We start from the raw sequence: 14,827 nt of genomic DNA on the forward strand, positions 1-14,827 counted from the left end.
ACATAAAAATCAGCTCAAAATAGAAGACTTAAATGTAATACCTGAAATCACAGAACTCCTAAAAGAAAATGTAAGGGAAAAGTTCCTTGACTTTGGTCTTGGCAATGATTTTTTTTTATATGACCCCAAAAGCACAGGCAACAAAAGCAAAAATAAGTAAGTGGGACTAACCTATCCAACTAACAAGTTTCTGCACAGCAAAGAAAGCAATCAACAAAACAGAAAGGTGCCTATGGAACGGGAGACAGTATTTGCAAACCATGTATCTGATAAGAGGTTAATATCCAAAATATATCAGGAACTCATACAACTCAATAGCCAAAAAACAAATAACCCAATTTAAAAATGGCCAAATAATCTGAATAGACTTTTTTTTTTTTTTTTTTTTTTGAGATGGAGTCTCGCTCTGTCGCCCAGGCTGGAGTGCAGTGGCGTGATCTCGGCTCACTGCAAGCTCCGCCTCCCGGGTTCATGCCATTCTCCTGCCTCAGCCTCCCAAGTAGCTGGGACTACAGGCGCCCACCACCATGCCCGGCTAATTTTTTGTATTTTTAGTAGAGACGGAGTTTCACCGTGTTAGCCAGGATGGTCTGGATCTCCTGGCCTCGTGATCTGCCCGCCTCGGCCTCCCAGAGTGCTGGGATTACAGACGGACATTTTTCTAAAGAAGACATACAGATGTCCAACAGATATACGGAAAGGTGCTCAACGTCATCAATTATTAGGAAAATAGAAACTAAAGCCACAATGAGACATTACCTCACACCTGTGAGGATGGCTGGTATCAAAAAGTCAAAAGAGAGTAAGCATTGGAGAAGATGTGGAGAAAGGGGAGCCCTTAGACATCACTGCTGGGAATGGAAAACAGTACAGAGGCTCCTTGAAAACATCAAAAGCAGAACTACCACATGATCCAGCCATGTCACTACTGGGTTCACAGGCAGAGGAATGAAATCGGATCTCGAAGAGATCCCTACAGTTTCATGCTGACTGCAGCATTATTCACAATGGCCGTCATATGAAAACAACCTAAGCATCCGTTGACCAATCAGTGGATAAAGAAAACATGGCATATATATAACAGAATATTATTCAGTCTTGAAATATAAGAAAATCCTACCATTTGTGACCTGGATGAACCTGGAGGGCATTACGCTAAATGAAATAAGAATGTTCTAGCTCTTGCTCAGGACGAGGGTACAGGTGGGGGCAATGGTCAAAACCGATTGCACTGTAATCTCAAAATGGGAATGTCCAAACATTACACCTCAAAAACGTTTCAAAAACAGTGTATGGGCTTAAATATATATTTAATCATCTTTGTGTTGTTATAATAATTTTTTTTAATTGGAAACAACTTAACTCTCCAATGTTAAAGGATTGGTTGGGGGGTTGGCTAACTGTAGTATATGTTCTTATAGAATGATGTATACATATTGAGAAAGCATTTCTAGAGACAATTTTTAATGACTTGGAAAAAAATGTATTGCTTTAGGCCAGGAGTTCGAGACCAGCCTGGCCAACAAGGTGAAGACCAGTCTCTACCAAAAATACCAAAAAAAAAAAAAAAAAAAAAAAATTAGCTGGGCGTGATAGCACATGACAGCTACTCAACAGGTTGAGGCAGGAGAATGGCTTGAACCTGGGAGGTGGAGGTTACAGTGAGCCAAGACTGTGCCACTGCACTCCAGCCTGGGTGACAGAGCAAGACTCTGTCTCAAAAAAAACAAAAAGAAAAGAAAAAGAAAAAATATTTAAAAAAATTTAAAGCAGTAACAAGGAGTATATAAAGATAATAGCCACCATGTGTTTAACCCCTGCCATGTACTGTGCAGCTACTTAACACATGATACATTTCCTTTACATGTATGATCTGGCTCCCATGAGCCTCGGCACAGTCCCACAAGGCAGGCAGATCATCCGACTTTAGGAGGAGACAGATGCACAGTGATGAGGGTCCTATCTGTGTACCCTGCCACAGTGTCTTCATAACGACACTGATCCACTTAGCGCTCACAAATGATCTGGAAGCTGTTATTCCCATCTTACAGATGAGGCTTACAGAGGCCAGGAGCCTCTGCTGAGTTCCAGGACACACTTTCTCTCCTGGGGCCGCACAGGTCAGCACACGGAGCACTGCTGAAGGAGCATTCTCCCTTCCTTGCTCCCGAGCCAAGCCCTGTGCCGTCTGCCTCCCTGGGACCCAGAAGGCAGGTCCTGTCCTCTCTGGAACCACCACCCCCACCTCCCCACCCAGCTCTAGCAGAAGTGGTGCCTCCATCCTCAGAGGTCTGAGGGCCGGCCCAGGGCTGTGGGTACCTTTTTCTCCCGTGGGGCCGACTCTTCCAGGCCGTCCTGGGGCGCCTTTGTCTCCCTTCTCTCCCGCATCCCCTGTGGAAGAAGTCACATCCATTTAGCAGCTTGTCTGACCAGCACAGCATCCCAGAGTGATTTGTGGAGGAAGAACAGTTAGAAGGGCTCTCTCTGGGTCCCTGCAGGTGCCCAGGCCCCTTGTCCCCACGCCCTCCCCCCTGCCTGCAGCCCAGCCCCTACGCTGGGTGCCCCTGATTCTGTTTTTAGGGCTATTTCTCTCCCTGCCCTACCTTCTCTCTTAGAAAGGGCATGTTTCTTTCACCAGCTCCCCTTCTTGGTGGGCTCCCAGTCTGTCCCTGGGCACACAGTGCTCCATCTAAATGCCAGCTCTCCCCCACCCTAACACCAATGAGAAGGGCGGCAGCGTCTCCAGGTGCCCCCCACGGGAAGCGACACCCCGACCTCTCCCTGCGCTTCGTCTGCTTGGTACTCGGGGAAGGATGACCTCGGGCGCTATGTCAGCACCCCCCGGCCCTGTCAGCATGAGTCCCCCAGGCACAGGCTCCTGCTCAGCCAGGGCCTCCACCGTGGGGGCTGCCTGTGACCAGGTGGGCACGTCCACCCGCTTCCGGGGCTCAGCAGGTGCGGGAGACAGAGGGTGAATCACGGTGGAGACACCCTACAAGGCACAGTTCAGAGATGTGCGCAGTGAGGCCAGGGGCCTCAGGAAGGCCTGTGGGCACCAACGCCTCCGCTCCAGTCTGCTCCCCACACTCTAATCCACACCAAAACCACTGTCCTGAAACACACGGAATTCTATTATGTCTCTGGATTTAGCTATCAGTGACGCCCAGTACTTGAGCCCCTCCTCAGTGTGGTCTCTACCTCGGATCCCGGTCATTCCCTACTCTGTGCCCTCTGCCCAGCCTGCCTGGTCAGCCGGCTCCTGTCCAGCATCCGCCTTCTCACCTGGTTCTCCCGGAGGCTCTTCTGGATTCTCTCAACAGGACCACTCTGATCTGCTGGCTGGGACTCAGCTCTGTAGTCATTTTTATAAGGCCGCATTTCTTACCTGTTGCACTATCCCTCCTCTGAATGGCTGCAGAGAGGGAGTGTGTGTGTGCGCATGTGTGTGTACACGTGTGCGTGTGTGCAGCTGTGTGCGCATGTGTGCGTGTGTGTGCACGTCTGCGTGTGTGCATCTGTGTGCGTGTGTGTGTGCATGTGCATAGATGTGCGTGTGGGTGCACGTGCATGTGTGCGTGTGAGCGTAGGTGTGCATGTGTGTGTGTGCATGTGCATGGGTGTGCATGTGTGTGCACTGACATGCTACAAGTTCACCTTCCCTCTCTGCACAATCGTGCCAGCGTTCACGTAAACTTTGCTTCTCTATAACTCTCCATTTGCACCTTGTCTTGGAGAGAGGCTCAGCTGAGATTACAGATCCCTCCACAAAATCCCCAAAGCTGATTATCTGGCCTCACGGAGGGGACATTCCATTTAAATCCAAGTAACAAAGAGAAAAGCACAGCGACAGCGGCTGGCACATCCCCACATCACCCCCGTGACCCAGCCCCAGTCCCCCAGGGCCACCTGCTGAGAAGCCTCTGGGCTGCCCCTGGGCTGACCCACGGTGGACACTCACACGCTGCCCTGAGGCTCCAAGTAGTTCTCAAGTCTGCTTTCCTATCTTGTAAGAAGAAAAGAAAAGTGTTGACAGTTTAGCAAGAAATATCCACTAACAAGATAAACTCAGCATTAAGAATCCCCAGAGGTTTCAGGGGCACCAGCATCGTGCAGAAGAAAGAACAGAGGAGACAGAAAGGTGGAGCAGCCGGACGCTGACTGTGCAATCGGTGAACTGAGGTCCTCATAACATGGGAGAGGCCAGTCCGTGAACAACAGCACACTGCGGCGGAAAGAGCCGAGCAAAGACGTTGCGCGGGAGCCACTCCGCAGAAAGGCGAGTCCCCGGTGGCCAAGGACGAAGACGCCTCGTGAAGCCAGGGGTGAGGAGGAAGCATTGTTCACAGGGCAGTACTAATAAGAAATGCAGGTGTCATTTGTTTGTTTTGAAGTTATGAAGTTGAGAGTTGAAGGAAAAACTTACAAATGCCAATGGCCATCTTATAGCATTTCTGGAAAGAGAGGAACAAAGGCTTTGTGGCTGTGAAGACTCAGTAGCTGCAATTTCCCAGTACTAAGGAAAGCCATGAAAGAATGCTGTGAAAGGGCCTGCAGAGAACCACACGGGGAAAATCAGAGGAAAGTAACTCAGATATGTCAGAGCGACACCGCAGAACACTGAGAATAAAGAGAAAATTCTGTCAGCTACCCAGGAGGGGAAAACAGTTTTATAGACTGCATGCCTGTGAATGAGAATCAGATTGACATAAGAATTCTAATTAGCAACACGGAGCGCAAGAATAAAATGAGGCAATCACCTCAACAAAGGAGCCATAATTTAGACGGCAAGATCCGAAAAGTCCCTCTGAGGGGTGGCTCTCAGTCTGAGCTGCTGAGCAGGGTAGCCAGGCACAGAGTAAGAAGTGTTCCGAGCACAGGGTCAGCAGGTGCACAGACGAGGGGGAAGGGCTGGAAGGGCTGACGGGAAGCCAGGTGGCTGGGCAGAGCCAGCCGCGAGCCTGGGGCAGCAGGCAGCCCAGCGACTTCATGCCTGGAGCTCATGGGGATAACTTGACCGTCCATGCCATGGGCCATGGGGATAACCTGACCATCCATGCCACGGGCCATGGGGATAACTTGACCATCCATGCCATGGTCCAGGCCAACAGTGATTGTGGCCGAGAGGAGGGCAGAAGAATGTTTCCTTCATAAAGCATTTCACACCACCTACATGACAGCAGTCTGCTCTCTCCCCCACAGGCTGAAAGCTCCGAGAAGACGCAGCTCCATCTCACCCAACCCTGGGTCCCCCAGAGCACCAGGAAGAGGAGGGTGCTCCAACAGCACTCGTAGAGAATTAACACTAAGCAGGTCTGCCAGCTCTTCTCAAACTGCTTAAGAAAGCTCCTGGAGTTTGTACATGGCATTCACTTATTTGCATAATAACTTCACCATGGGTTGGGCACTGTGTCCACTCTACAGGTGAAGACGCAGCTGTGAGAATCAAGTGACATGTCCAAGCTGGGATGTGCTGGCACGCCAGTGTGTCTTTACCACGCCTTCCTCAGGCATCGAAACCTCACAGCGAGACTCACTAACCAGCATGACTACTCACCCTCATCTCCTCTCCTCCTAAAGACAAAGCAGTAAGGACAAGTTTGTCATGATAGCTTCTGACCAACCTCCACCTGCATCCATCTGCTTGTCTCTAATCTGATTTTTGAAAACTTGTTGGCCAGGTGCAGTGACTCGTGCCTGTGATCCCAGCACTTTGGGAGGCCAAGGCAGGAGGATCACTTAAAGGCAGCCTGGGCAACACAGCAAGACTCCATCTCTACAAAAAAATTAGCAAGGGCTGGGCATGGTGGCTCACACCTGTAATCCCAGCACTTTGGGAGGCCAAGACGGGTGGATCACCTGAAGTCAAGAGTTCGAGACCAGCCTGGTCAACATGGTGAAACCCCGTCTCTACCAAAAATACAAAAATTAGCCGGATGTGGTAGTGGGTGCCTGTAATCTCAGCTACTCTGAAGGCTGAGGCAGGAGAATCACTTGAACCCAGGAGGCAGAGGTTGCAATGAGCCGAGATCACGCTATTGCACTCCAGCCTGGGCAACAAGAGTGAAACTCCGTCTCAAAAAAAAAAAAAATTAGCAGGATGTGTTGCTGTGCACCTGTAGTCCCAGCGACTCAGGAAGCTGAGGTGGGAGGAGCTCTTCAGCCCAGGAGTTGGAGGCTGCAGTTAATTGCACCATTGCACTCCAGCCCGGATGACAGAGCAAGATCCTGTCTCTAAAAAAGCAAAAAACCAAAAAAAACAAAATCAAAGAAAAGAAAAATAGTTCATAGTAACGACTGGAGGCAGGGAAGGACCCTGAGAACACCACACATTACACTGTGTCCGACAAACTCTCGTTACTAAAGCAGGAAAGAAAGAACAGTAAGTCATTAAAAACAGCACGACTTTCGAAAGAAGAGGATTTCACATGGATTTTCCTCATATATCTCAGCTAATCACAAAATCCACTTAAACGCCATCTCCCAGGGGCTCTGCTTAATGGACCTGTGTCTGCTGAACAGGGCCAGGCGTGTTTCAGCCAGCGCTGGGCAGCAGGTACCCCAAATGCCTCATGGCTGTGCCTGCAGTGTGGGGAGCCCAAACCTGGAGTCAGAAACTGCTTTCCTTCCTGTGCAAAACCCAGCGTAAGCCCTCCCAGCCTGGCCCTCCTCAGCTCTGATGAGGATTGAACAAAATACGCCCTGGAAGACGCCGTGCTGGTTGTCATGAGAAAAAGTATTTTAATCCCTGGTTCGGGAGCAGCAGCACTGAAGACCGGAGAGTACAGAGGCCTACCATCCATGGCGGGGCTGCCCTGGTTTCTCTGCGGTCCCCGTCGCCTCCGCCTTGCAGACTTGCCCTGTCCACGCATCTTAAGAACCAAGGTTGTTCTCAAGCACTGTTCACAATTTGGCAGGGTTGTTTGTTTTCTTGGTTTTTTTGTTTTGTTTTTTTTGTTTGTTTTTTTGGGTTTTTTTTTTTCCCCCCCAGAGATGCTGTCTTACTATGCTGCCCTGGGTAGTCTCAAGCTCCGGGGCTCAAGTCATCCTCCCACCTCAGCTTCCCAAAGTGCCAGGATCACAGGCATGAGCCACTGCACCTGGCCAGTTTGGCAGGGTTTGAAGTGTTCATTGTCCACTGGTCCCAAGGGTCACAAAGATGTATGTCCCTGCAGGTAATGACTCCAGAGCAGGATGTCTATACACCTCCCCACTCAGCGCTGTGCATTTTGTAATGTAGACCCAGCGAGCACCCTTTTCATTTTCAGATGATTGACTACACAGTTCTAATGACAAGTTATTTCTCTGCCAGGAGAGGCTAACATTTCAACCGCTGGCTCGCTTCCCACCATCATCACAATGCGGCTCTCTCCTTGCTCAAAGAAACAAAACGTGGCTGGCATTTACTGTTTGCCTGGCTTCCCTGCAAATCATGCACAAATCTACGAATAAAAATCTTTTACCTAGATTGCATCTGGGGTCATTTCCCGCCCAGCTAGGAAGGCACACGCCAGTTATTTTATGGAGAACCTAAGGTATTTCAACATATTTACAGCCAGTTGAGGAAGATCCGTGGACAGTGCTTGACTGTCGTGCCACCGGCTTCTAAGGCTGAACAAACTCGTGTGCCAGCGACTTCACATCCCTGCCGGCCACAGCAAGTGCCACGGCACCCCAGGGCCATGGGAAGTCAGAGAGGAGGAAGCCGGGACCTCAGCCTGCTTGGCCTGTTCTACACAAGGGGAGACGGCACAGACAGACCGTCAGATGTCAGAAGAGCAAACCTCCCACAGCGCATGTTATTCAGGCCCCATTACTGGCTTTATCAATGCTGTTTTAAAGAATGGCAGTAAATGATTTTTAAATTAATTTGATAGGCCAGGCGTGGTGGCTCACACCTGCAATCCCAGCATTTTGGGAGGCCAAAGCGGGTGGGTCAGGGGTTCGAGACCAGCCTGGACAACACGGTGAAACCCCGTCTCTACTAAAAATACAAAAATTAGCCAGGCATGGTGGTGCGTGCCTGTAATCTCAGCTACTTGGGAGGCCGAGGCAGGAGAATCGCTTGAACCCGGGAAGTGGAGGTTGCAGTGAGCCAAGGTCGTACCACTGCACTCCAGCCTGGGCAACAAGAGAGAAACTCCATCGCAAAAAGGAAAAAAAAAAAGCAAAAAAAAATTAATTTGATAAAACCTATAAGAAGAACTATGACCTTTCATATTTCCAGGCAACACATTTGTTAATACAGATAAATGTTTTCCCACCTACAGTCATTTTTTTAACCACTAAAAAAAAAAGACTGCTTTTTTCCCATTAAGAGGAGTTGTCATTCTCTCTAAATGTAAAGATGATATATTATTATTAGGCCTGGAATGACAAATAAATGTCATTCAAGCACCACCAGCAGTCAGTGGCAGCCAGGCGTGTGTGCCCAGGAAGATTCTTCAGCCAAATGTGGAGTCGGCAAAGGTTTCAGGATCCAAAATGCAAGTGGTGCAGGGGGAGGGCGCGTGCCGTGTTTCGCAGACCAGATGCCACCTCATGTCCTGGGCTGAATGGCGGGACTGTGAGGAGACGGACCATGGCTTCTTCATCCCAGCCCGGAGCCTGCCTGGTAGATTCTTAACAGACGTTTGTCTAATGAATGAATGGTGACTACGTATGTCCCTGTTTCCTTAAAAGTAGGCACTGCACTGCACGCTGCCTCTGCTCTCTGACCTCCAACTGCACTGCACACTGCCTCTCCTCTCTGACCTCCAGCTGCACTGCATTGCACACTGTCTCTCCTCTCTGACCTCCAGCTGCACTGCACTGCACACTGTCTCTCCTCTCTGACCTCCGGCTGCACTGCACTGCACGCTGCCTCTCCTCTCTGACCTCCAGCTGCACTGCCCTGCACGCTGTCTCTCCTCTCTGACCTCCAGCTGCACTGCACTGCACGCTGCCTCTCCTCTCTGACCTCCAGCTGCACTGCACTGCACGCTGCCTCTCCTCTCTGACCTCCAGCTGCACTGCACTGCACGCTGCCTCTCTGACCTCCAGCTGCACTGCACTGCACGCTGCCTCTCCTCTCTGACCTCCAGCTGCACTGCACTACACTGCACGCTGCCTCTCCTCTCTGACCTCCGGCTGCACTGCACTGCACGCTGCCTCTCTGACCTCCAGCTGCACTGCACTGCACGCTGTCTCTCCTCTCTGACCTCCAGCTGCACTGCACTGCACGCTGCCTCTCCTCTCTGACCTCCAGCTGCACTGCACTGCACGCTGCCTCTCTGACCTCCAGCTGCACTGCCCTGCACGCTGTCTCTCCTCTCTGACCTCCAGCTGCACTGCACTGCACTGCACGCTGCCTCTCCTCTCTGACCTCCAGCTGCACTGCACTGCCCTGCACGCTGCCTCTCCTCTCTGACCTCCAGCTGCACTGCACTGCACTGCACGCTGCCTCTCCTCTCTGACCTCCGGCTGCACTGCACTGCACGCTGCCTCTCTGACCTCCAGCTGCACTGCACTGCACGCTGCCTCTCCTCTCTGACCTCCAGCTGCACTGCCCTGCACGCTGCCTCTCCTCTCTGACCTCCGGCTGCACTGCACTGCACGCTGCCTCTCCTCTCTGACCTCCGGCTGCACTGCACTGCACTCTGCCTCTCCTCTCTGACCTCCGGCTGCACTGCACTGCACGCTGCCTCTCCTCTCTGACCTCCGGCTGCACTGCACTGCACGCTGCCTCTCCTCTCTGACCTCCAGCTGCACTGCCCTGCACGCTGTCTCTCCTCTCTGACCTCCAGCTGCACTGCCCTGCACGCTGTCTCTCCTCTCTGACCTCCAGCTGCACTGCACTGCACGCTGCCTCTCCTCTCTGACCTCCGGCTGCACTGCACTGCACGCTGCCTCTCCTCTCTGACCTCCAGCTGCACTACACTGCACGCTGCCTCTCCTCTCTGACCTCCAGCTGCACTGCCCTGCACGCTGTCTCTCCTCTCTGACCTCCAGCTGCACTGCACTGCACGCTGCCTCTCCTCTCTGACCTCCAGCTGCACTGCACTACACTGCACGCTGCCTCTCCTCTCTGACCTCCGGCTGCACTGCACTGCACGCTGCCTCTCTGACCTCCAGCTGCACTGCACTGCACGCTGTCTCTCCTCTCTGACCTCCAGCTGCACTGCACTGCACGCTGCCTCTCCTCTCTGACCTCCAGCTGCACTGCACTGCACGCTGCCTCTCTGACCTCCAGCTGCACTGCCCTGCACGCTGTCTCTCCTCTCTGACCTCCAGCTGCACTGCACTGCACTGCACGCTGCCTCTCCTCTCTGACCTCCAGCTGCACTGCACTGCACTGCACGCTGCCTCTCCTCTCTGACCTCCGGCTGCACTGCACTGCACGCTGCCTCTCTGACCTCCAGCTGCACTGCACTGCACGCTGCCTCTCCTCTCTGACCTCCAGCTGCACTGCCCTGCACGCTGCCTCTCCTCTCTGACCTCCAGCTGCACTGCACTGCACGCTGCCTCTCCTCTCTGACCTCCAGCTGCACTGCACTGCACGCTGCCTCTCCTCTCTGACCTCCAGCTGCACTGCACTGCATGCTGCCTCTCCTCTCTGACCTCCAGCTGCACTGCACTGCACGCTGCCTCTCTGACCTCCAGCTGCACTGCACTGCACGCTGTCTCTCCTCTCTGACCTCCAGCTGCACTGCACTGCACTGCACGCTGCCTCTCCTCTCTCACCTCCAGCTGCACTGCCCTGCATGCTGCCTCTCCTCTCTGACCTCCAGCTGCACTGCACTGCACGCTGCCTCTGCTCTCTGACCTCCAGCTGCACTGCACTGCACTGCACGCTGCCTCTCCTCTCTGACCTCCAGCTGCACTGCACTGCACTGCACGCTGCCTCTCCTCTCTGACCTCCAGCGGCCCTGGGGTGCTACAGCACATGCTGTGGCTGGCAGGGATGAAGTCTGCTGGCACACACCATTTTCTCCATTGAGTAACCCAATTTCTGACACACTGGGCATCCTGAATCCTTCTAAACCGTTCCTCACCCCGGTGCTCACCTCTCACTTGCAGACCCACGGGGCACGTGCTGGACGGACACCTGATCTGCTCCCTGGTTGGGCTCACTGCCTGCACAGGGTTAGAGCTCTGTAAGTCACTGTCCCAGAGCCGGGAACAGGGGCTGGGTCCCCGGTCACCGTGTGCCCACTCCTGGTGCCACCATTGCATCCCCACAGAACCCAAAGCTGGCATTGCCTCCCCAACCTCACGGACCAGGAGGCCAAGGCTTGGAAGGACAGGTGACCCATCACGCAGCATAGCTGACCCACAGCACACTCAGATCTGCCCTACTTCCCAGCCTGTGAAGGTTGGGAAGGGACCCTACCCATGCGGGAAATGACAGCATATCCAGAGGACCCAGGACGTGGACGGCTGGGAAGGACCCTCCCAACAGCACCTGGGAAAGGCAGCATCCAGAAAGGACCCTGGAGCCCACCCCACGGTCCCCACAGTGCGGGCTACAGACCTGGCAGGGCGCAGGGAAGAGAATGGTAGGGAGTCGGGGGCACCCACCACATCGGGTAGGGACGTGACCTCCCCAGCCTAAAGTCCAGCTCTCCACAGCCATGGTTTCCAACTTAAAGCTGAAGGTTCCACTCACAAACCCACACATGCGACCACAAAGTCTGGGCCAAAGCCACTTTCACCAAAACTTCTGAGAGAGCCATACACGTCCAACAGTTTAAGTTGCTTCCAACATAATTAAACATTTTCTAAAGCAAGCGCATTCATCAGAATTAAAAGCACAAAGGCCACTTGGCTTGTCTGGGCTGCAGGGCGGCCCACTTGGTTTCCAACAGCAGGGTGAACACAGCCAGAAAAGAGCCTCCATCCAGAGCCGCATGGCCTGGCAGGGTGGCCCTGAGCTGTCCGGACCCTGTGCCCTGGAAGAGGGCTGATCTTTTCATTCTGTACAACATGGGCTGAGCAGGGCTTGTCTTTTGTGGTGCCTGTTTTGATCGTGGGTTTGAATCCACTCTTCTCTAATGTTTCAATAAAAAGAGCTGCAGCCACTCCACAAGAGATGCTGAAGGCCCAAGCAGCCTGCGTGGGGATGAGGAGGAGGCGGACTTGATTCAGGGCGCAGAAGGTCAATGTGCCCCTCCACCTCCTCAGCACCCACGTGACTCCCCTCAGCTGCGGCCCCGGCCCTGCCACCCGACACTGGCACACACTCTGCTGTCCCTTCTTGAGTTCTGTAATTTTGAACAAGGGGCCCACATTTTCATTTCACACCAGGCTCCACCAGGTTTGGGGACCTGTTGCCTCTGCTTTGTAGAAGCTGGTGATTTTCTTACGTGAAGATGCTACTCGGAAGGCTTCAGATACTGCAGCTTCAGGGACTTTCTCACCCATGCCTGACATGCAGAACTATCTCTATCTGGGAGCAGATTGCAGATAAAGCAAAAAGAAAAAACAAACAAAAAAAAATGTTTGTTTCTTTTATTTCCCCTAACCACTAGACCACCAGGGATTTTTTAATTTTTAAAATAAAATATTAAGAGCTCTCAGGAAGCAATGTAGAGGCACACTTGGGGAACTTACGCAAATTGCAAATTTTCTCTGAGCCTCAAATTTCCTCATGCATAAAATGGTCCAAATGAGACCATCTCATGGGGAGGATCACACGAGGCGGTGTGTGCAGGGTCTGACAAAAACCCAGGTGCCTTCCAGCAAGGCCCCCCTGGAGAGGGCTGAGTTGCAAATAAATTGCTAACTTCGGAATTAGAAATTCCATGGCCAAAGACAGTTTAGACTTCATGTTGCCCAACCCTTGATTTCCAGATGGGGAAACTGAGGCCCAATGGGGTGAGCAGATTTGCCCGGGCTTTGTGCTTTTCTGTGGAACTGCCCAGCTGCATAGGAGTCTCTGAGCTGGCCCAGAGGCCACTGGCCAGCAGCCCAGAGTTCAGGGAATGGTTACCTTTGAGGCCAGGGACGAGGATCTGCACGGAGCAGGCGTCATCACCAGCCGGCTGAGGATGTCCAGACGGCAGCAGTGACAGGAAGGCCAGGCTGATTAGAAAGCCCGCCAGGGCCAGATCCCCCCTCATCCTGAGCGCAGGCAGGACACCGACTCCTACACAGAGGAAGGAATAAATAGTGATGGGAACTGCAACAGCCGGGCAGCCAGTGACAGTGAGCAGGCCTCGGAGGCAAGGCGTGCAGCCCTCCTGGCGCCTGGAAGGGCTGTCTGGGCTCCCATGCCGGGTTCTCCCCACTCACTCAAGCACCAATCATGAGCCTCCACTGAGAAGCTTCCACAGCAGCCCCAAGGTCAGGCACCAGGCACCAAGTGCATGCCAGCCCCGGTCAGTGAGCCTTGGTTGAAGGCCTACAACTCGCCCACCCCAAGGAGTTCCATCTGGTCTCTGGGACAAACGGTTCCTACACAGAGTGGAGTAGGGGGTCTCCACACAGCATGGCCAGCGACAGACATGGAGCCTCTGCAGAGCTGGGCACAGTGGAGGGAGGCGAGAAACATCTAAAGGAAACAGCCCAGGTGCCTGAGGAGCTCCAGGCTTAGCGGCTCCATTCACAGACAACAAATCCACACCCCACATCTCCTTAGGTGACAGGATACGGGCCCTCCTCGGTGAGATCAATAAGGAGAGAGGAGCCCCAGCCTCAGGAACCCAGGGTCCTGGGGAGGTGGGGGCCGAGCCCACAGGAAGAGGGGTGTCCCAGGAGGGGCGGGTATGTGCTGCCCCCTTTGTTTCTTCATCGCGGAGGGCGTTAAAACTTGGAAAACAAGGCCGGGTGTGGTGGCTCACACCTGTAATCCCAGCACTTTGGGAGGCCAAGGTGGGCAGATCACCTAAGGTCAGGAGTTCAAGACCAGCCTGGACAACATGGTGAAACCCTGTCTCTTCTAAAAATACAAAAATTAGCTGGGTGTGGTGGTGGGCACCTGTAATGCCAGCTACTTGGGAGGCTGAGGCAGGAGAACTGCTTGAACCCAGGGGGCGGAGGTTGCAGTGAGCTGAGATCATGCCACTACTCTCCATCCTGCATGACAGCGAGACTCCATCCCAAATACATATATATGTATATGTAATAAATAAAACTTGGAAAACAAACAGGGCAATGGAAACTACTAAACTTGAAGGAGAAGCCAGGAAACAGAGGGAAAGGGACAGGAGGGGAGAGAGAGACAGTCCAGAAGGGCAGAGTGCGGACAGAAGCCCCAGAGTACAACTGAAAAAGAGCCATGGCGAGCTGGGCCTGGGGCTCCCGCAGAGCATCGAAGCCACAGGAGCATCTGTCCATCCCAAAGACCATGTTTCTGGATACTTCCTGGCGTCCTTTCATTTGGTTAATCATTCGTTCAAAAACATTTGTGGATGCCGACCAAATGTCAGGCAGTTTGAGGCACCAGGAGTACAGCAAGAACATTTATGTTTTTATTCCTATTGGAAGAGACAGACAGACAGACCGAGACAGACAAAGGCAGGGGTAAGCGCCGTGGGGAAGAGTGAGGCAGGGTACAGTGGCCGGGACACATGCTGCTGTTCAAGACGGTTGCCAGGGAAGCCTCGCTGACAGGTGGATGAGAGCGGCTCAGAGAAAGCCCTGAGGCAGTGCATGCCAGACGATGCGGGGAGAGGTGGGCTGGCCTGGTGGGCACAGAGGAGGCAAAGGCCAGACAGTAGCCGGCGCCCGGCAGCTTTGGGGGTTGCTCTGTATGAGACAGAGGGTCTGGATCAGGGAGCGGCTTTATAAAAGGGTCACCCTGCTCTTGAGACAGGACTTAGAGGCACAGCAACCGAAGACAGGAGGCCAA

At 53.1% G+C, this 14,827-nt stretch overlaps 1 protein-coding gene across 5 annotated transcripts in view; it reads right to left on the bottom strand.

Moving 5' to 3' along the window:
* Positions 1-14,827, bottom strand: part of COLEC11 (collectin subfamily member 11) — a 49,321-nt gene that overhangs the window by 26,914 nt on the left and 7,580 nt on the right. For 2 of the 5 annotated variants that reach the window (XM_015433422.3, XM_005576632.4), the window contains exons 2-3: positions 12,968-13,123; positions 2,320-2,391 (exon numbers count right to left, since the gene is read on the bottom strand). In XM_015433422.3, the coding sequence (XP_015288908.3) occupies positions 2,320-2,391; positions 12,968-13,123 (228 nt within the window). The remainder of the gene's footprint in view (positions 1-2,319; positions 2,392-12,967; positions 13,124-14,827) is intronic. The other 3 variants (XM_015433423.3, XM_045369859.2, XM_045369861.2) reach the window with 2 other exon arrangements.

The sequence above is a fragment of the Macaca fascicularis genome, chromosome 13 (genome assembly GCF_037993035.2).
Source record: "Macaca fascicularis isolate 582-1 chromosome 13, T2T-MFA8v1.1".
NCBI lineage: Eukaryota > Metazoa > Chordata > Mammalia > Primates > Cercopithecidae > Macaca > Macaca fascicularis.